General features: G+C 36.4%; 1 protein-coding gene across 1 annotated transcript in view; it reads right to left on the bottom strand.

Moving 5' to 3' along the window:
• FRY (FRY microtubule binding protein) overlaps nt 1-23,054 on the bottom strand; it is a 183,894-nt gene that overhangs the window by 147,246 nt on the left and 13,594 nt on the right. Inside the window, exon 2 of the mRNA XM_013962114.2 lies at nt 2,797-2,996. Within this exon, the coding sequence (XP_013817568.1) occupies nt 2,797-2,996 (200 nt within the window). The remainder of the gene's footprint in view (nt 1-2,796; nt 2,997-23,054) is intronic.

Raw genomic sequence — 23,054 nt, 5'->3', positions numbered from 1 at the left:
TGACTGGAAATTCCAAGTATAATATTCCCCAGATAGAGTAAAAAAATCACATCTGAAAACTTTCAAAAGGTTTCCATTCTAACTTGTTAAAGACTTAACAGTGGATGGTCTACATTAGATTCATGCCTAGAAAACATATTAACCGGGGAGTAGGTTTTAATGATGATCACAGCCAGATCCAGTAACCAAAACATCGAATCATACTTGGTTGACAGCCAAGGCAGAAGGAGGAATGGGTGACATTGCCCTGGGCTTTCTCTGCTGCTGGAATCTTGCTCTACCAGCCAAGATTTTGTGGGGCTGCAGGAGGGAGTGGGTATAGTGCCCTCCACTGATGCCCTAGGAAATAAGAATCCTGTAACTTACAGTTGAACCTTGTGTACTTCACAAAATAAAGAGATGGATATATCAAACGGGCATATGGAACCCCAAGAAACTGCGAGAGAAAAAGACATACCAACAACAGTAACGATAATCAGAAATGATACGTAGGTAAGATTTATGTATCGAAAGAAGTACCTAGGTAAAAAAACTATCTATACATCTTTAATTTAACTCTATATTAACTTCAGAACTTGAATCTGTGATAGACTTTGTGATAAAAGAGAGGAAAAAGCAATTATATTGAATACTGATCTTTTTAGCTTCTCTAAAAGGTATCTTAAATATTTATCACTCATAAAATTAAATTGTCATATCTTGCAATGACTTAGAGAACTCAGACTAGGAACATCTCAGTGTTGGAGCACTTTGCAAGTTTGATTTCCTTTGAAATACATTTGAGTCTAATTAGAACAGAATCCTCAAAGAGCTCAGCATTGGACTTTGTATTGTGAAAAAAGAATAAAGGACAGTTCTACATTGCCAATTTATAAACTCTGTCTTGCGAATCTGTGGAACTTCCTGGCCACAGTTTTAGTCAGCAGAGTAGAAATACAGGAACACAGCAGCTAGACATCCAACAGCTATGCCACAGAAATGGTGAACATAACTTCTCAATCACTATTCCAGAAATTTTTTTTGCCATTTTCCCTTGTCACTTCTTGCATTACAAATTAATTATCTCAGTATCATCTTGACTGGATCTCTATAAAAGCCTGCTTACACATTTGTCACAGTCACCCTCAAACAGCAGCATGTTATACCTTATAAGCTCTATTCACATTAAATTAGATGTGAATATGTCATGAATTATTGTTAGTTTCTCACAATTAGACCTGTATAAGAAAAATGTTCCAAAATTCTAGTCTCTTGTCATATTTGTACATTCTACACTGAATTTACCAAAAAAATTTCATGGAACAATCTCTGGAATAAGATCAACATTCAGACATTCATAGTTTCACACAGAGAAAAAAGACTATATCAACACACAGCAAGTGTAAATCATTTTAGCACCAGGTGAAATGGGAGAAAGTGAGGGTCACTAGTTTGCATCTATTTCTGAAATGTTAAATGAAAATGCAGAGGTAAGTGATTAAGAGTAACAGAGGTGCCCCCAAGGAAATGGTATTTCTCAGTACATGGTTTCTCTGTTCTTTCTCGTCAAATAATTTCACAACCAATTTTGTTTTTAAATTTTAAAGGTGTTCACTGTGGGTCACATGAAAAGAGGATGGTACTAAATAGCTGCTGTCACCCTTTTTTTCTTTAAAGATCTGCAACATGATTGTTAGTTTCTTCATTCTATTTTTTGTGATTTGGAGTGGACTCTTGAAAGAAGAGAAATGAGATTTTTCCTTTTAGCTTTTTTGTGTTATTTCTAAATTATGTATGATATTTCTCTCATCTTGCATCTACCTAATGTTTTAAGCAGAAAGCCTGGAAAAACTTTCCAACTATGTCAAATCCTTCTGAATCTAAACCAAGGCACGGAACTAAACAGATTTCATTAGAATCAAGACAATCTTGATTTTACTATTCAGAATCTCCAGACCCAAAAATGGGGAATTGATCTAACTATTCTATATTGTGTTTTATAACAAAAATGTTGCAAGATATTTCCTTACAACTCAAAAATCCAGGTTCCTGCTTATTTTAACTTTTTAATTTTTACATTGTCAGAACTAAAATGTGGGTTACAGAACTATTCTTGCCTATTCAAATTCACAAAAAGGTATACAAAATGTAGTCTCAAGTTAAAGGAACAGACTCCCAGAAGTTCAGTTACATAAGACAGTTTGGAACAAAGGTATTTATATATTATATTTGCCCAAATTTGCATATAAGCAACAAGCAATGACGTTTCTCTTACTGACTTTGCTAGACCTTGTAATGTAACTCCTTTTTTCAAATGCTGTATTTATTTTGTATCTGGAAAATGAGGTGCTATAGCACTTTATTAGGTTGTGAAACCTGCTACTGTCATAGAAGTAAAATAGGAGGCAGTAGTGCTATTGATTTTCATTTTTTAGTTTTGGAAATCCAATAATATTCTGAAATATTGTCTTTACCATATTTGAGCAGTTTCTATTTTCTATTTTGCCTCATGTGACATCCCTCCCAGCCATGAAATCTACACTGACATCCCTTCTGCCTCTCAAACACATTAGCATGTGCCTATATTGCAAACAAAAATAACATATTCATTCCTTTTCATGTCACCCCCTTGGCATATCTTGCATACCTCTCTCCACTCCCACGACCTTCCAATTGCCATAGTAGCATATCTTATCATTTGGGAAACACTATCAAAATCTAATGTAGACTAGAAGCAAATATTCTGCATTGTAGAGCAAGCCTGAAAATGAATTCAAAGCAAGGTATCTATATACTTAGAATTTCCTTCCTACTCACAAGAGGCTCTGCCATGATGATGCGGATCTTGCGTTCAGCCTGAGTAGTAAAGTTAACAAACAAGCTCTTCAGGACATATTCGCCTGGTTTACTGTCTGGGTCAACGCTGATAGGCAACATGGCTGGAGGTCCTTTTTCTCTCTGTGTGCCGGAAACAGGTGGGACGGGTGGCTTGATATATCCGTTACCAACTGGAGAAGCTGAAAGGTAAAAGAGACACATTTACTTTTGGGTAATTCAAAGTCTTGACTTTTCCAGAGCGTCCCAATCTACTATACTGGCAGAGCAAAGCCAGAGACTAGTTGATAATCAAAGCAGTACAGAGTACGTAAATACAATCTCCAAGTTATAGTTAATATATAGTTACATGTAAACTTTACATAATCTAGACTAGCAGAAGAAATCAAAGAAGAAACCTTATATATTAAAACTGAATAGTGGTTACTATGCAGAGCCTACTCTGTGCTCTTTTCTTACATTGTAAGACCTGCTGATATCTAGTTCTCTGAATAACATTCTCATTTCTTATCTTTTTATCTTCTAGGCCAGATCTCTAATTCAGTTGTCAAATAAATAATTTATTATTTATTGCTATTCAAACTGATCTATCCCTATGTAAGTCAGGAGTATGCTTTTTTGACTAAGGTACATTCTAAAGGTCTGACTTTCTTCTCATTTATAGAGAAGTCAATCGAGAATTATGCTGTTAAAAACATGGAACTTCATCAGTATAAATCTTGTAGGAAAAGAGTCAGGCACAAAATGTTTTCCATGGCCAAAAAATGTCAATTATTTTTTAGTTTTCCTGAAAGAACCAAACACTACCCTCACATTTGGCACTTGTGAGATCACATCTGGAGTACTGTGTACAGTTCCAGGCTCCCCAGCACAAGAAAGACTTTGATATACTGGAGTGAGGCTAGTGGAGGCCCTTGAAGATGGTTGGGGACTTAAGCACATGATATATGAGAACAGGCTGGGACAGCTGGGCTGGTTCAGCCTTAAAAGAAGAATAGGGGAGATCTTATTGCAGTCTTGAACTACCTAATGGGAAGGTACAAAGAAGATGAAGCCCAGTTCTTCTTGGAGGTGGACAGTGACAGGACAAGAGCCAATGGACACAAGTTGGAATAGGGTAAATTTGAGTTGGATATACGGAAAAAAATTTCCACTGTGAGAGTGGTCAAACACTAGCCCAAGTTGTCCAGAGAGACTGTGGAAACTCCCACTGTGGAGATACTCAGAATTCAACTGGACAAGTTCATGAGCACCCTAAATCTAGTTGGACCTGCTTTGAGCAGGGGTTGGGCTAAATGACCTCCCAAGATCCTTTCCAATCTAAATTATTCTGTGATTCCCTATAACTGGTCCAAGATAGCATGTATTATACATAGCTCTAGTTCCTATTCTTCTGGGAAACTGAATTAAAACTGAAAAAATTAAATTGAAATACTGTGAAAATAAAACCAAACCAAATACTATTGTTCTATGCATAAAATTCCTAAACTGATATACTCAGGCTTAGTTCTTATTGGTAATAAGAGTCATGTTTGGTCTTCGGGAAGATACTGGTAGCATCCTCTGTTAGCTTTGCCAGAGATGTCGGAAGTAGCAAACAAAAAAACACTGGAAGGACCAGTAATTTGCCATTCTGAATGCAATGCAAGTGCTGTAACACCTGTGACCACTGCTGGTGACTGGGACAGAGGTATTTTAATGCAATACAAAATGTGGAAAATATTATAAGCTAATACCATTTCCCTAAAGCATGGCATTCCTAAGTGTTACATTGTATGTTGTTTCCAAGTTGTGAAGAAAGATAGAAAGAAGAATGAACTACAATGGTGGATGCCTCAAATCTCATGCCTTTAGCATTTCGTTTTGAGGAACAGAATTGCAACTACTACTGAAAGTAATTGTCAGCTACTAACTACATGAGATTATTTTAAGAATTAAATGAGATTTTAGATCTCTCCTAAATATTTTAACATTTCATTGCATTTCATTGAACAATCTAAATCCCAATGATTACATTATCATTTGAGAGTGTTTAGGATGTGGCAGAATTAGACCCCAAATTCATATACTAAAAAATAAAAAACTGCATTGGATAAAAGGGAACATATTTTTCTTTAGAAAATCAAGCTTAGAATTCCGCTAACTAAAATGTGGGATAGAAATGCTTTTGTTTGTGTAACTATTATTCTGCAAGTATAACACATCCAATTCATATCACACTTCATCTTGAAAATAACTCCTCTAATTGACAGATACATCATGATTCTTTAGCACAGCAGCACCACCCTTCCATTCAGTTAGACTTTCTTCCTGCAAAGTTTCACTTGATTTTTCAGGGCTAAAACATGATCACTGAATTTTGCTTGCAATATGATCCTTGCATAAAACAAGTTGTAGAGAACACTTCTACAATTATATTACACAAAACTGTCTCTAAATTACACGGTTGTTCTGAATAATCATCTACTTCAGAGTAATGAGAAAAGAGCCACCAAAGAAGAGCGTAATTACAATTCTTCTCTTGTCATCACCTAGGCACTTCTAAAGTTTAGGCGTGAGGCTAATGGAATGCAATGGATCAAAGGCAAATTTATATGGACTATCAAATCTATTAGGTCATGGAAATTTCTCCCCAAACAACTTTAGGAAGGAGTCAGGCAATATTTTTACAATTACTAATATATTTGTCAAATACGTGGTTTTGATTGGCTCAGAATTACCCATGAAATTAGTTTGATTGCCAAGTGCTTAACTAGGATAAATGGCTTTCTGTGAGCAGGGAAACCAGTTTTCTTGTGGATTTATGTCCTTTGTGCCATAAATGTCCTGCCCTCCCTGCTGTTGCTATCTCAGGCTCCCCCCAGCCATTGCTTAGCCTCCCTCCCAGGGCTCTGCAGCCAGGGCTGTGCACACGCGCTGCCAGCCAGCCTCTGCCAAGCAAAACACACAGTCCTCCGGTGCTGCAGCCTTTCTCTGACCATGGCAATAATCCGAGACTCCCTCTTGAAGGACTCCATAGGAATCTAATCAAATGCAAGCTTGGCATCTGTTCCACAGGCAATTTTGGTTTAAATAGGCTACTGAAGTCAAAAGTTATTGAGGAACTGGCAGAAAGGAGAGAAGGAGGGATGGATGGAAGCAAGACCGTGTGTGAGAATATGCACACCTCACACCCTTATGAAATTAAGTTTAAAAAAACTAACTGCATTCCCTGGGAGCAGCCATTCATACCTCCTACCATTATGACACTCACCCAAAATTTTGGAGACATCTGAATTCAATTTCTTCCTCTATCCAAGAGGACACAAATCCAAATCATCATTCCTCCTAGGAAGTCTTTACACAACCATGCTATCGTGACACAGGCTGATCTTAGTCTCTCTTTTTGATGCTCCTCCTTGCTGTGTACCACTGTTTACATTTTTCTTACAGGGAAGAAATAAACCAAGGCCTGGTACCCCTTAAGATCACCAGGTTGTTGGTACTGAAATCACCATGTCATATTAGTGACTCTCAGCATCCTTTGACCATGCCTCTCTTCAACCAAGGAAGGATGCATTGCACTTCACAACTCAGCTGGGGTCTAGAGATGCATTCTGAGTTTGATCTCGCATAGTTTTCCTGTTACAGCCATTCCCCTTTTCAGAAAATACTCAAATGTGAATAGAGCCAGAAATACTAGACAGCTAAAGACAAATGACTCCACACCTGGTGATCTGGGCATTCTCTTAACTTGAGGCAAGTATTTTCCATTTTTCAATTCACTGAGAAAAAATGAAGAAATTATTATAGATCAATTCAATCTATTTTTCTTTCAGGCACCTAACTGAAAAATCAATTGTTTGCACAACGTAGTAGAGAAACACAGTTATTTGTGGGATTTTTTAGTGTACCAAAAACTTTTATTTTAGCTCTTCTGTGAAATGTGGAACTGTACATGCTTTCCCTCACAGGAAGGTCTAATGATGTTCTGAGCATTAAAATTTATCATTGCTACAGCAATTGCAGCAATTCTAGAAATGACTGACATATGACATTTATTTAGTTCAAAATTTTAAAATAACATTTTGTAGTGTCAACTCCATATAAGCATCTTCAGTGTGGAAGTTAACATTGCCACCATTATGAGGATTTGAGTTGATCATGAGTTGGTCACAAGCTATTATACACAAGTTTGGCTTTTAAATACATCTGTTCAATTCCATTATCTCAAGTATTTGTGTAGGCTTGATATTGGCATTGCAAAGATCTGGCCTAGCAATTAGATTATCACTGACATCTACACCGATGATGCATGAGCTTTAACAGAATATAGTTCATTTTGCTAGAGTGAAAGCTCTACAGAGCTCATTGTAAAAAACCCTTTTGCGTCTTAAACATAAAACTGGAAACCCAAGAACTCAAAATTTAAGAAATACCAACATTAAAGATGTCCATGGTTGGCCCCTTTATGTTTACACATTACAATGTGGGCCTTAAAAATTAGTAATAAAATATGCCCATTTTTGCCATCTCTCTGCCAGTGAAACACTTCTCCATTAAATAAGAGGCATAATTGTGAGAAATCACCACATAAAGTTTGCATGGGTTTATGCAGAAGATATGGGGGAAGCAGGGCGTACTCAATTCTAAATGTTGATTTCATTGACAAAATAAGTTTTAACTATGCGATTTCAAAACAAGGATGTTCTTCCACACCAAGAATACTACCTGAATGGACCACTGAAACATCTACTCCAAACTCTTAACATATTGTAGGTTATTGGTCACCACGCAAGTATTATCCTCAAGTAGACAATTAGACAAAAGTAGCTCATTCCCTAGGAGACTGAATGGTGAACCACATGCAGGAGACCATGGTAACCTTGATGCCTGAAGGCCCTGCAATAGCAGGGAATCTGTAGGGCACTTTTAGAAAGTTCTGTACATATTGAAAGCTTCTATCCTAGAAAAATATGTGCAAGAGAGTGCCTATACATGATCAGCTAGATTTTTGTGTGTAATTCCATCTGAGGGCTACGTCTCTTAATCAACCCATTTTCTTGTTACCAAGATATATTTCCTATTTTCTCCTGTATGTGTGATAATCTGTACTTCACATGATAATGATTTCCTACAGAACATTTTCATTTAGTTCAGGTTACTTAAGATTTTCTTGACTTTCTATACTAGAAAACATTTCAAAACAAAAAGGAAATACGAAAGTAGCAATGCAATATCACAAGTTCTTATAACCACAGCCATATACTATTGCCACAGAAAGGATACTTGAACTAAAATCACTGATAAATTTTTTTCATGTATTAGATCCTTTGTTTCCATGATCTTTGCTTTCCTGATCATAGAAACTGCTGCAAAAAAGCACAGTAGTTTTAACACATGCACAGTCACTAAGCTGGTGATGGGGACAAGTACAAAATTAAATTATCACACCAGAGTCTCTGCTATGGTCTGCACTACAGATATTTTTCTTCAAAATCAAAGATAAGCAAAACAACAGAAAGATTTAACCATTATGCACAAGCTAAGAGTCTGCACAACATTGGATACCACTTCAGCAAAATATAGTCAGTGAATTTCCAGTATCTCTAACCAGCAAAACCAGACATTGCATTCTTTTAGCTAACTGTGTCAAATTCACACATTAGCAACAAAGAACAAACTAATAACACAAACCAAAACATGTATTTCCAATATTTTCATACCTACCGAGGCCTTTTATAAAGCTGATCACACTGGATTTTCTCCAACATGCTATTGTAATATCCATGAGCCTGTGAATACCTGAAACGTTCTACTTCTTAAGTTAGAAAAGTTAGAATCCTTTTCTAACTAACATTGAAAAGGAAATTAGTTGTTTCATAATCCTGCTTCACGCTTCACTATAAATTTTTCAGCTTTGAGGCAGACATTTCTTCTTCTTCTTTTTTTTTTTTTTTAATGAACAAGTGCAGAAGACCGCAATGTGTGAGCTAGAGCAGGCCTCCGGATCAGATCAGCCTTTCCATAACCAAAGGGGTAATTTTTAGCTTCAGCGTATGATGATGACCACACACAGAGTGGCTGCATGTCTATATTTATCCGCAAGTACACACTATGCTGACAGATTAGTGAAACTACTTCAGGCACTCTGAGACCATGAGAGCGGATAACGGAGCTCAACATAAACAAACCGTGCATATCAAATACATGTATTATCATACAACTCCAGCTGAAGGCAATTAGTACTGAAATGCAAAGCACAAAGACAGCATAAGACAGGTGATAAAACTTTTGCTTTGTAACTAAGGTCTTCTGGCCACAAGTATATACAGTTTAAATTCCTTGAGATAAAACCAACACAGTATCTATTCTTTTCCCATGTCAAGAGCCAGGGAGAAACCACATATCCTTAAGGATAATTATGCATCTGCTGAAATAACTCCTCAGGAACTGTGTTTTGCTTTAAAACTGCAATTATAATATTAAAAAGAAAATACATTATAAACCAAATCGTTAAAGATTTAATTTACAAAGATACAACACACTGTACCAAGGTTATGAAAGGACTGTTTTGCCCTTTGAAAGAGACCTTTCCTGGATTAGTGTGAGTTTGATAGATAAAGAGAATAAAATTAAAAGGGAAACTTTTGCTGAAAACCAAACTGAGAATCTAGCAGATGTTTTATTTTAGTGACAGAAATTGTAGGAGTTCCAAGAAAAATGTGCTATTTCAACATATAAGTAAGATTTGGTAGTATTATTTTAATGTAAGCCGTATTTTCATAATTTATTTGCATTTTTTCAAAAAAAATCATAAAGGCATAAAGTTAACCAATAAAATATAATATCAATGACTTATATATGGCAGGAAATAAATTTATTTGAAGCACAGGTCTCCACACTAAGCAATTGATACTACCGATGTCTAATCTTTTCGTGTCTCTGATCCCCTTTCTGGAGAATTTACACCAAAGAAATAAAAGATCAGCATAAATTCTATGCACAGCCAAGCCTTACTTCCAGGCTATTTTGTAAGTAAAAGTGAAAGTCACTTTTACTTAGTCACAGATGTTGGCCTTACTCTTCACAGGGAAAACAATTTCATGAAATATGAATATTTGCCTACATGTTACATTTGGTGTTTGTTTTAAATATTTTTATTAAAATAGAGGAAGTCTTGCAGCAGTAGATTCAGCTAAATGTAGCATCGCAGTTCCACGGTTAATACTCTGCATCTGGAAGCCATGGATTTAGAAGGTAATTACAGATCTCTTGATCCCTAGGAGAATGCATGCCAGCTTCACTACAGTTGGAAGTGTAAATGGTTTCCAGCACTAGAGAAGAAAAGCTATGTCTACAATGTTAGTGCTTTTGGCAGATTCATACAGCAGTTTTTGTATGGACCTCAGAAGTTGTTACCGGCCATACAATCAGCTTTTTACATTCGTTTTAATAACCAGTTCAAATGACGCTTTGTTAAGTATGCCACTGGGAAGAGGGGAGGAGTATGTGAAAAAGGGTTTATTTACTCCCTAGTTTATCAGCTCCTCAAACGTCTAAGGCCTTGCTGGAGTACAACTACCTTTTCTGACAATGATAGATGGAGTTTATCACAAACCCACTTCTGGATTAGCAATAGGAATCACTTTTGATTTTTCTCTATGCTGCCCTTCACTATTATTTCAGCTCCTATTTTGGATCCAGACTGATGCAAAATCTCTTTGAATCAGAATAAAAATCCCATCCCAAGTTAAATTCACAGTTAAAATCCAATCCATTATAATCATTTTCATCCTTATCTCACACAGCACATAGAACAAAGGGCAGGACAGAGGCAGTTCCCAGTTCTCTCAGACCTACTTCTTTCTCATTATTCTAGTTTCCCCACATATAAAATATTATTCTTCCCTAATAATTCAGCTCTATTCAGTTCTCATTTCTCCCTTTGCAATAGGAGAACAAAATTAATCTTCTGATCTTGTCTCCCTGCTTTGGCAAAACATTATGGAACTACAGGTTTCATTTTAAGAATTCCTGTTTGGTATTCTTCCATTGCCCAGCTTTGACCTTCTTCTCATTTCAACTTTGTGCTTTTACTTACTAGAGGGTAAGTACAGTGTCTTATCAAGGCATAGATATGGATGGTTTATCTCATTTACAGGTGAAGGAATTGCTCTGTAGCCAGAAATTTGATCACTGATAGCAATATGTAGACATAGACAGAAAATACAGACAGATACAGATACAGACAATAAGGACATAAGAGATATATTATGTAGTGCAAAAAGCTCAAACATGTTTTCCCTCTTAGTAGAACAAAGTTGTCTCTAAAACTACAACTACTAGAAATCTCAGTAAACTTGTATTTTAAAACACTAGGCTGTGAAGAGTCTAAAACAGTTGTTCAAGGAACTACTAGCAGAAGCCACTAGGTCATTCTGTGCAGCTGTCTCAATGCAGGAAAGTTAACATCCTAATGACATACAGCTATTACAACTTGTGCTGTCTTTCAAGGGCCCATTTAATCCAAATAAGGGATTCTTGAGGCAGAGTCACATTGGTTGACCATTCACATAGATGGTCTGCAATGTAACAAAGACAAAGACAGACAATTCCATGCAAAACAAAAACACTGGACACAGCATGTGAATTACCACGCCAGAAAAATTACTATTTCGCCTAGAAGATGAAATGGAAGAGGCAGTGAGGTCAGTGGGGAAAAGTGGAAAAGAACTTTAAGATTCTGGAGAAAAATGACTGATTTTGAAAGCATGCCTGGAAGGAGTTCTCAAACTGCTTGATTATGTTGGAGGTGCAAGGAAGCAATGGACAAGTCACAAATTTCAGTTAATTCACTTTTCAAATATTCCGCTATTTCTTTAAATATACAGAGATATGCTTCAGGAGAGTTAGCTCTGTAAAACAACATGGGGGAAAAGAAAGAAAGGAGTAATAAATTTCAGTGATAAAAGCATTCCAGGACTTGGTCACAGATGTAACTGAGATAAGACCAACACTTGAAATGATCCCTGTCCAAAAACTTTGTGAAAAAATGCTGTTGCCAGGTTTAGACATACTCATTCCACTCTTATCAGAATACTTGTTGAACTACAGAAAACAGTTCCAACAGTCTATAGTTTTGCTTGGGCAAACCATCTCCAAACTTACTTTTCCTATTACTACAACAGGAGAATGTAAATTCCATGCAAACCCAAGGAACAGCAAAATCAGAAAACAGGAGACAAATTAACCAGTGTATCCACTAAGAACTGGCAGAGTTGTTGACAAAATTTAAGCTTTGGCCATCCCAACTACCCTAGGCACCAAAAAGCAGGCTTGATCTTTGTGTGTATGTGTGCATGTGTGTGTACGTATGCATGCCATTTTTCACTTTATTTTCAGTATCTTTCAGGGATGTTATAAAACAGAAGGCCTGAAACAGACCATATGATATTGCCAGTGAGACTGCGCCTTTCAGGACATGAGGAAAATTCCTTCTAGTAAACCCATTCCGCCCTCCCCTGAATCCAGGGGGGTAAATGGATTTGCAGAATGAAGCCTCAGAACAAGTCCCAGATGTGGTCATTTCTTAACAACTGAACCCAATCCTCTGCATGATTAAGAAGATCTTAGATAGAGACAGAATGCATCATCCATAAAAACAAGTATCTGGTCAAGTATTAGGCCTGCAGAATGCTAAAATATCACTTGCAGGGGATGCTCTTCTCTGAGGGCCCTTTTTACAAAGAGCCCAAATGCTCATTCCTCTCAGAGATGCTTATGAAGTAGTTCTCTTCTGAGATGAACACCACTCAGCAAATAACCAGTTTAACATAGATATCTTTGCTCAAGCTCAAGGCAACCTAAGAACAGTCCCTGCATGCTGTGACAGATCCTGTCCAAGATGGATGTGTGTGGGTAAAGTGCTTTTTAGCTTTCAAGCAAAGGATGGAGTTCAGTCTGGGTACTTTGGAAAGGCTAAAACTATTGGTTTGGATTTACTGGCCACTAACAACCATCTGGCTCTCATGTCCCAGCTACTGGCAGGTACGTGTTCAGCTTTGTAATTCTCAGAGATGCACTGGAATTGCCTATGAGAGAGGGATTCATTGATCCAAGAGGCCCTTCAGAGAAAAGTGGTGCATGGCATGCACTGTCCCTCTTGCAAGAGACTGTCTCCATATGCAGGGCTTCAGGAATGGGGGCTGCAAAGCAAACAAACAAACAGGAAACACTGTCACATCCATCCATCCCCTTTCTAACATTCTTTTCACTGACTTGGTAAAACTGCTTGTTCCTCGGATCCTGCAAGAAGCAGACTTTCCCTCTCCCTTTCTCCTAAGCTGTAGGCCAGGGGTTGAGCAGCTTACCACTGTTCACTAGGGTCTCATCTCACATCCCTGTGAGATATCTGAAGGAGGCAGGAAAGCTATCCATACATCCCCCCTGTTCTCTTTGCCTGATATTTCTTTTTCTGTGCCACCCCTATTCCTCTAGATTTTGATTTTTTTATTTATATACAGCACAACACATACTGAAAATACGTGGGAATCTAAGCATATATCCTAGATAAATATTTTTCTCTTCTTTACTTTGTAAACAATACTTGCTGTCTCTGCTGCATTTAGAATTTGGCTTATGGTAAGATTAAAAAATGAAAAAGCTAAATGATTTGGGAAATCTTGTGTACAATCTCCAAATGATTTTCAATTGTCATGTGAATGTTCCATTTGAATTAGTTATACTTATTTATATTTACTGGTATAACATGGCATATATAATACATGACATATTTGGGTATGTTGTCTCACTAAAGGAAATATCCATGATGCCTCTGATGGAATCTGAATTAAACATAAATACTTATCAGTGTCTTCTCACTTCTGTGTTTTATAGAGTAATGGTATGCTGCCTCTTTGAAGGTTGACCTTAGATTAATAATATGCTTTCAATATCTTGATATCTTCTCCATACCACTTCAAATGTTTTGTTATCTGCCAATTATTCCAAAAGTAAAAAGGGTTTTAAAATAAGGGTCAAAAGCTATGCATTTCGTATTCAGATGAATAAATTAACTGATTTTTGAACAATTAAAAGAAAAACTGAAACTATGCCAGAATTTATTTGGGTTTGAATACCACTTAAAAGCATTTTATTTTAAAATAAAGATGTTCATATTCTTTTATACTTCTTTATGTACTAGGGGAAAAACTAGTGTGCATTTTGGTTTTGTTGAATCAGAAATAGCTTCCTATAAGGTTTTTAGACAGATATTTTGTTGGATTTGTTTTCTTTTTCAGAGATGAGGAGATGAAGATATTCCTGGCATTTTGTGGTTGATGGGTGTTAGCAGAAGAATTATTTTAGGGAACTTGGAAAAGTGCCGAGGAAGCTCAAGGTTAAAAGCATCCAAAAGAGAAGGAATAGTTACTTCCAAAAGAGGGACCAGCAAACAGGGAGGATGTGACCTGCATCTTTCGTCCCTACATACCTTTTTTTGGGAAGACTATACTTTGCCTTTTCTCCTTAAATGTTCTATAATAAAAATGGTGAGAGTCTGGATCAGATGAATTTAAAAAAAAAATTAATCCTCTTATTTTTTCTTATAGAAAGACATTAGATGCTTGCATCTTAGTCATATTCCAGTTTAAACAGCTACCTCATATGTCAGAACCAGAACCTTCCCTGCATTTTTGTTGTCCATTAGTCCTCACTTCCTGATCAAAATCATTGAATAATGTTGCTTCATGCTGTTAAAAACTCATGTATTCCACGTGAATGAAAATGGCATGTTGGTTATGGACAACGTGGCTCCTGTACAGTTTACACGTACATATGAAACCCAAGTGATTTGTAAAGCACCTGCCCGAGTGCAAGTAATAGATTCTGCATCCAAAATGCTGTAAACAATTGTACTGCTAATGCACAAAAAAACCCAGACTGTAGCTCATTTCCCTTTGAACCTGCAAGGCCTGAACAGTCTCACTGACTGATCTGACGCTGCTCAGTGGCTGGGAATTGAAGATTTGCTGAAGTGCTTTGCCTATTTCATGCCTTAATGAATACGATGCCATCTTTAAATAGTTATTCATTTCAAAGTGTAGTTCTACATCAAAGAAATATCTTTAAAACTGTAGTTACTTCCTTGACTTCATCTTCTGATGCACCTAATCTACTCTATGGCTGCCTTTGAGGGGCAGGTTCAAATTTAGCCACCTACAAATTAAATATTCAATTTAATCTAGCCATTTAGGCTCCCTGTAGAGTCAATGAAGAGAGACTGATGTTTCTAGGTGATTCATCATATCCTCCTTACATTCTTAGCTTAAGATAGAATAAACCACTTTCTAGAGGTGCCTATCACTTGCCAGTGATTCCTGAGGGAGAACTGACAATGAAGATACCCATCTAATGGTGTAAGAGGTGACTCTCACTCTTAGTCTGTAAATTCTTAAGAGCATCTTGTGCAGATTGAACTGCAGCATGGTGCGTTTCAGCCGCTGCTGGCCAGGATTCATAGTCTTGATTGTGTGGATGGAAAACAGCACAACACCAGGGGTAAACCAAGCCTCTAGCTGGCACTGTAAACTGGTAAGCTAAATCATCACAGACAAGAAGATATACAAAATTTTATGAAGCTTTCTGTGATGAAACCACCGAAGAGTTTTCTGTGAATAAACATTAATATGGGAATAAGTGAGATAAATCCATTCATGTCCCCCTCTACCATGCAGCACACAAAAAAAACATTTATATGAAGAAAAATGAGCAAAAAAAATATGCAGCCAAAATCTGGATTAATAATTATCATTACCAATTCCCTACTCTATCTTTGGCTGGTTCATTATTATCATTACTTACTACTGACTACAGCAGCACAGTCACAACATTGTCTGTCTTCTATATTGAAATAAACACTATTTGGCCTCTTTGCTCATGGACAACCCAACACATCATCCAGGACGTAGACATTTCTCCTTTTGACTTTGAAATACAAAAATGGCAAGTCAAGACAAGACTTTATCTCACTTTATCTCAGTGAAGGCTTTTGAAAGTTTGGCTTGACTACAGCTCTGTAGTAAAAAGCTGTCACTTGAACAAATCAGTGAAGTCCATGGAATCTCGCTGCTGATGGAGGGAACTTGATCAGACAGTTGTAAACACCAAACATGACCTGGACAGGACATTGCTTCATGCTGGTCACTGGGCTACAACAGAAGACTCCTTCCATACATTGAAATGTCTGAGTATCATGGAATAAGTTATTGCCACAAAAACGTTATTAAATTGTTGTTTAGTATTTCCCCTGCTCAACTATATGCAACAAAATGAGTGAAGAAAGCAGGCCTTATTTGAAACAAACTGGAATGAACTTTCTAACTATTCTGCTCCTGCGCAGGCCCGGTGACTCTGTGATGCCAGATGGCTAGGGGTGGCATTCCTGGCCCACATTCAGAAATCTGAAAGTACCACATTTCACACTGAACTAGTCATCCCAGGCTCTTCTGCAGTCAAAGGAGAGGAACAAGCATCTCTAGAGATGAACCATGCATCGGTTAGTTATGAAAACAAGGAAAGGATCATAAGATTAACATAAGATTTTCCAAATAGTCAAACAGCTTTAACACTGAAAAAACAGAATAATTACTTAGAAAAACTGAAGAGATTAATTACATCTAAAAATAATAAAAGATTCTTTTTATGGGATATAAAAATTAATTTTGTTAATTCTTCTTTTCGGAAAGTCCTCCAAAATTCCAGCGGACTGGGACAAAACTAATATTGGATCATTTTTTTTAAAGTGTCATCAAGTACAATCCAGGCAACCACAACACAGTCAGCTTGACATTCATTCAGGAATGGCTGGATTTGATTAATAAAGAATTAAAAGTATAATAATAAAATGACAAAAGCAATGTATTGTTTATGGAAAATAGATTTTATTAAACTAATTGTATGAGTTTTTTTATGAGATTATAAATTTTGTTAATAAGGTTAAAAGTGTAGTCTTATACTTCTGGACGGCAATTGGCTTGGTATCTTACCCAACTGTAAAATGAAAACCAACACTAAAAATACATTAAAGGCTAGCTAACAGATACTTCTCAAACTGTGTTAACAGTGAATCATATCCGAATCAATATGCTTCTAGTGGACTTACAGAGATCAGTTCTTGGCCATGTGCTACTTACCCTTACTATTAATGACCTAAAAGAAAAAAAAGGCATTTCTATGAGGTTTACAGGCAAAACACAAATTAAGAATGGTAGATAGCAACGATAGTAAACAGGTCCCCGAGGGACTATATTTTGAATAGCTATTTGAAAACTGAATGTAAGCAATCTGTTAATGCTAACAAATATAAAATTATATATTCAGAAACAAAGGATGCATGCCACATGGATAGAAGAAGGCTTTCCACTCCTGGGAAGCACTGATTCTGAAAAAAGCCTGAGATCAGGATAACTAATGTGTTGAATACAGGCTGCTGTTATCTACTGCCTCCATTCCAGTGCCTCTACAGCCACTGCTGGATGCCCCATCCCAGTCTGGTGTCTGCAACTTGAGAAGGATGCTGTTGAACTAGCTAGAGAAGATTCATAAAAGGCAAATATAATTAATGACTGGAAAACTTTTCTTAAATCTTAGTTTAGTTTAACCATGGGAAAGTTAAAGGGCCACTTAATCATACTATGTAAGGGTTAGATTCATCTGCCTGCAAAACAGACATTTACATTAAGCTACTCATCCTAAAATGCCTTTTCAGTTAACACAAGCAATCAGGCACTTCTAAGGTGTGATTCATTACCTCCAAATAAAAATGTCTAAACCAGCTCATCTGAACCGTACCCTGAAAGTGCATATTTCTCACCACTAACTAGTCTGACTACCTCTGACGTAATATAAACACTGAGGATGTCTACAACTTAGATGAAATGACTTCCGTGCCTGCTAAGCACTAATAAGAAAAACCGAAATTTGCTAATAGACAGCTCTTCCTTTGGTAACATTCAATGGCTGGAATTTTAAACTAGACAAACACATTAAAGAAATCAAACACAAAGGGAATGATATTAACCACTGAAACGTTATTAAGGCTTTTGCTGATTCCTCCTTTAGTGGAATTTTTAAATTAATATTTTTTTTGAAGATGTGCTTTAGCTCAAACAGAAATTAATTCAGAGAAGCCATAAAGCCCACTCTACAAGGAGAACAGATTGGATGAGACAATGTTTTTTCTGATTGTATAATTTCTGACTCGTTGACTATATTAATAGAAAACATATTGCTGAGAATAATCTTTCATTGGTAAAAGGATGATACAGATGTTCTAAAAAAGATTTTTCTATCTCTCATCTTCATAATATCAAGAAACAAAGGTCTGAATGCCTGGCAGTACTTGACTTCTATTTATGTCTCTAGGTACAAATATAATCTGTGTGATCACAGTATCTTTGTGATTTATGTAATAATTTTATACCACGATGGTTTGCTTGTTAAACATGCTTTGCCAAAACAGAAGCTGAATTAAGGAAAATTTAGTAGAATACTCCTTGGGGGAATACAAAAATGGAGGTAATTTATTGGGATGATTCAATTCTCAGGGAATATTTTCAAGAGAAAAAATCAAAAGAGAAAGTCCATTGCCAGAATCATTTATAAATATGCCTTATAACTAAAAGTGATAACCATACAAAACAGTGGTTTTCCTTAAGAGAATGCTTGTATAGAAAAGTGAGGGTGCCTGAAGGCTCTGTGATACATCCCAAAAAAACTGTATTCCACTATCTAAGCGGATGTCTGAGAAACAGATGAATTATGGCTGAAATGCTATTACTGAAGGTATGTTCGCATGCCCTTGAAGGTGGACTCTTCTGAGAATCTGGAAAAGGTTAAAACCATATCTTTGGCTATAAAGCATGCAGCAGATCACCTAAAAATGCCTGGTCATCTGCTAGAGAACAAAGATTAATCAATATAAAGATTCAAGGGCTCTTTGTTCTTGTCTAGTAGCACAGTGTGAAATAAAGTTCAGTTTCATAGTCAAATGTTTAAGAAAAGTTGTGGGAATGCTGGAAGCATTATAGGATTATGTATTCCACCTACTGGATGTCATTTTCTTCATTCTTCTCTTGTGGAGCCTTAAAAAGTTCACCATATCCAATAAACCATCCTGCCTCTGTCCTGAAGGGTACTTTATAACACAAAGTTGAGGCTCTAAGGGGGCAGGAGAGTTCAGAAGGCAAATACATGTTTTTAATATTAAGCAAATAGGCAAGAATCTTTCTGTAAAAGGTAACTGATTCTCCTTGTAAGAAAAAATTAAAAACAGAACAACTGACATACTGACTTCAAAAAGCATAAATGGCTTTGTAAATAGGTACAGAATCAAAAATTATATTTCAAAGAAAATAGGGTAGATAGTGTCTGGCAATGCCATTTCATAAACAGTGGTCTTACCATAAATTCTATTAGTTACAAACAGCAGATGTTGTTATGGGACATCACTTTGCATCAAACACAACGACAAACTATATTAGCATAATGGGTTATTATTCCCAGATCCATGTGATCAGTACTCCATGGCAACCCAATGAGAATGAACTGCTTTGTTAGGCCTTCCATAAGAGAGCATGTACAAAATTATATGAAGCATGAACTTCAAGTACCTGAAATGGTGCTTAAGGCTGATAATAAATTAAGAATTTAAACACTGATTAAGATTTAAACAATGCTATGCCATTTCTTTCCATACGTATATAAAGAAGGGCTCTGAAATTTTCAGTACATTCTCTACCTTCTCAGCTAACCACCACCATCGGGGGACTTAGCATTTCCAAGAGAGTTTGACTCAGTGCTCAAGTCAGTTGAAAACTTGGGTGCTTAAATCTGGCACCTGGAACAGAAATCAAAAAAATTGACCGAAATGACCAGGTTCCCTAGTGAGTCAGGAAGTAGCAGCTCCCAACGGGATCCAAAACAACCAGACTGCTGGGCCCAACACTGCCTGAAATCACATCCCTATAAAGATCTTTTATTCTTAGACCACTTCAGATGTACAGGGCAGAGCAGAGGAGCAACTCCTTTCTCTTTTCATTTGGCTGTAGCTGCTGTTTATGTAATAGCTTAATGGCTGGAGAATTTACCCACAAAGTGATAGGTTTGGGTTAAACGCTTTATGCAACTTCAGAATTCACATCTCCCACCTTCCAAGAGACCATTCTCATTTTCTGGCTACCAGCCAGAAGGATTTCCTGTGACCTGCTTGTTGAAGGTATCTCAAATTTGAAGAAAGAATTCAGTGTACTTGGGATTACAGATGAAATGCAAAATGAAGCATGGGTTTAGCTCGGTAGTTGTCCCTCATTTAATCATACAAAAATGATGTCATATATTAAATACTAAAAAATAACATTAAAATTTTTTAGATTAAATGGAAGTATTTGGACCAGGGATTTAAATGAGTGCCTGCATTATTAAATTACTTCTTGTTCTTGTTGTCAGTGTATTTTAGATATGCTCCAGGAATGCCTCCAAATCAGATCCTTCAGATTTTTCTCCCTGTTTTCTGCCTGGGTCCAAGTCATTTTTAATCATTTTGGCCCATCAAAACTGAAGCACTTCAGGGCATGTACAGGATTTGTAACTTCATTTGCCTACTGAACACTAAAATTAGAAAGTAGGGTGCCAGTAGAGTTTACACATCTCCAAAGATCTCCATGAACTGAGTGGGGCTTTTGGAGTAATAATTTTGGACCACAGAAATCACATTATGCCTAAAGTGTCTTTAGGTGCCTTGTAGACTTTATGGAGTCTACCTCCCAGTCTTACTTGTCTTCATCCTGGGCTTCTTTTTGAATGCCAGCTTATTGTCCTACAAAGCAGAGCAATGGGGTAGGGCAAGAATCAGCCTCCAAAGCTAGCAATTTTTCTAGACATCCCTATCATCCCAACAAGAGGTCTCCATTTGGGTACAGTGTATCCTTGCAATATTAAATCCCACTAAGTAACAGATGCGCAACATGTAAAAACATACAGGAATTTTTAAATGCTAATAAATGGACATTATGCTTTTTATTTGCAAATACCAAGCCAATCAGTATCAAGCTGCTAATCCAAAATATATCAGCCTTTCACAAGAGATAAAAAGCTGTCAGAATGATGACCAATAAAATGAATGTTCACTTACACTGATTTGTTTTATTCTACTTCATTCTAACTAACAGTGAATGCTGGATTTGTAACAGTAACAGTTGTCACATTTCATTTTCTTGATTAACATTTTAAAAGAAAATGAGAGAAAATGTGAAAGGATTACATTTAACCAGATTATTATAAACACACTAAATGTGCTAAACATGACCTTCACATATACTAGGCACTCAACTACAACCACAGAGAAGACGACTATTTTTCCTGCAGCTGGACCCAGACTAATTGGCCCCTGCTCTCTGCTTAGGTGGAGACACAGTGAAAACCCTGGGGCTCGGCGCTTGTGCACATGTCCACTTCAGTAGACTTTACCTGCTGGCTAGATCGGTACTTGAACAACAGATTTGACAGGTGACAGAGAATTAAATACCCACTAGGAAGTAGAAGAACACAGGACAAAAGCCACTCTTTCAAGAAACATGATTATCTGGTTCATCTGCTTAGACAGATCTCAAGGATTTATCTCATTGTACATATATTTGCCCATTATTTTTTACATATTTACTAAAATCAAGGTGTCCATTTTTCAGTCCACCAAGGATTTCAAATTCAATGGCCACCTTAGGTACTCATTAGACATAAGTTATTCTGAATTACTTTGCCTTTACCAACAGGAAGAACATGGACCAACCAAATGAGCTATTCTTTGTTAACTGTCTAACTCCACAGGAACTGCAAGGTAATTCCTAAAATAATTTAATATATATCTTTAAATATAAAGCTGGATAAACATACTCTTCCTGAACTAATGCTCAAAATCTACAGGGTCATCTTGTATACAGTATTTCAGAAAAGATAATGTTCTGGTAGTGAGCGATGGATGAAATTGCAAACATTAGGCATAGGGCTCCATAAAACATTTAAAATTTCATTGCATTTTTTTTAGAAAACTTTACATTATATTTTGATTTCATTTTTCTGGAAAAAAAATCAAAGATAATTTCCTTTTTATGAAAAAACATGGTCTGAAACTTTATGTGAAATATCCTAATGCAGTAATTTGGTTAAAATACAGGTATATGGGTTTTTAAAAAGCACACACAAAATCAGCCTAACTCTAATTCCACTGATGTCAATAATTAAACTCTCACTTGACTTCAGTGAGAAAAGCCTTCGGTCAATGTTCAGCTTTCTGAAAATGCTGCTATATTATCCACACAGATTTTTATCAGAATTTCATGAAACTGTGGCAGTTTTTGTACAGTTTATAGAAAACCGAAGCTATAATTTGAATCCACAATGCATATGATGTTTAATACCAGGTGTATGATTTAAAAAAGGTTTTAGAAGAATTTATAAATAGTTGAAGCTCAGTATGTAAATGTTTAGGATATGTACTAGCTATGCAAAGGATGTGACTAATATTATACACCCCTTTGTACTTAATTCAGAAAAATGCTTGATTAAAATCAGTGGCAGTAACTTTGTAGAAACTACCTCATTACTTTGCAGCAATAGATTCCTTTTTGTAATAAGAAAATGACTATATAATGTAATAATAGACTTTATGGTGATCTAGAAATAATGGTATTAAAATTGTGCAGAAAGTCATTCTAAGTATCTATTAATATCATCAGCACAAATTTAAACAAATCTCTAACTTGCCAGTGATGCTTCCATTTTACTTCTTAAAGGACTACTGTTTGTCCTCAAAAAAGTGAAAAAATCTTTTTTTGTAACTGCCATTCTCAGCAGTTCTATAATTGTGACTGACAGACATATGGATTTCCCACTTTGGGCGAAATACAGCTGGGAATTTGCATAGTGCAAGTTATACATATGCATGTATGTTTTTTCCCTGCAGAGTCACAGAAGATGGACAAATCTCTAGAGTTAACCTTATGCCTCTCCTCCCAGTGAAGAGATGGCCCTTTCAGTACAGTTTAAAAATGTAGCCATTCTTGTGTTTCATGTTTCAAAAATGAAACATGAATGTCTCAAGAGACATTTACACAGACTAAAAAATTTCCATGATAAGTACCTTTTCAGATATTCACCATATATAACCCCTCATTTCATTTGATTACTCTCTTTCCTATTCTTTT

This window comes from Apteryx mantelli, chromosome 1 (assembly GCF_036417845.1).
Source record: "Apteryx mantelli isolate bAptMan1 chromosome 1, bAptMan1.hap1, whole genome shotgun sequence".
NCBI lineage: Eukaryota > Metazoa > Chordata > Aves > Apterygiformes > Apterygidae > Apteryx > Apteryx mantelli.
This window is presented reverse-complemented; position numbering and strand designations above follow the sequence as displayed.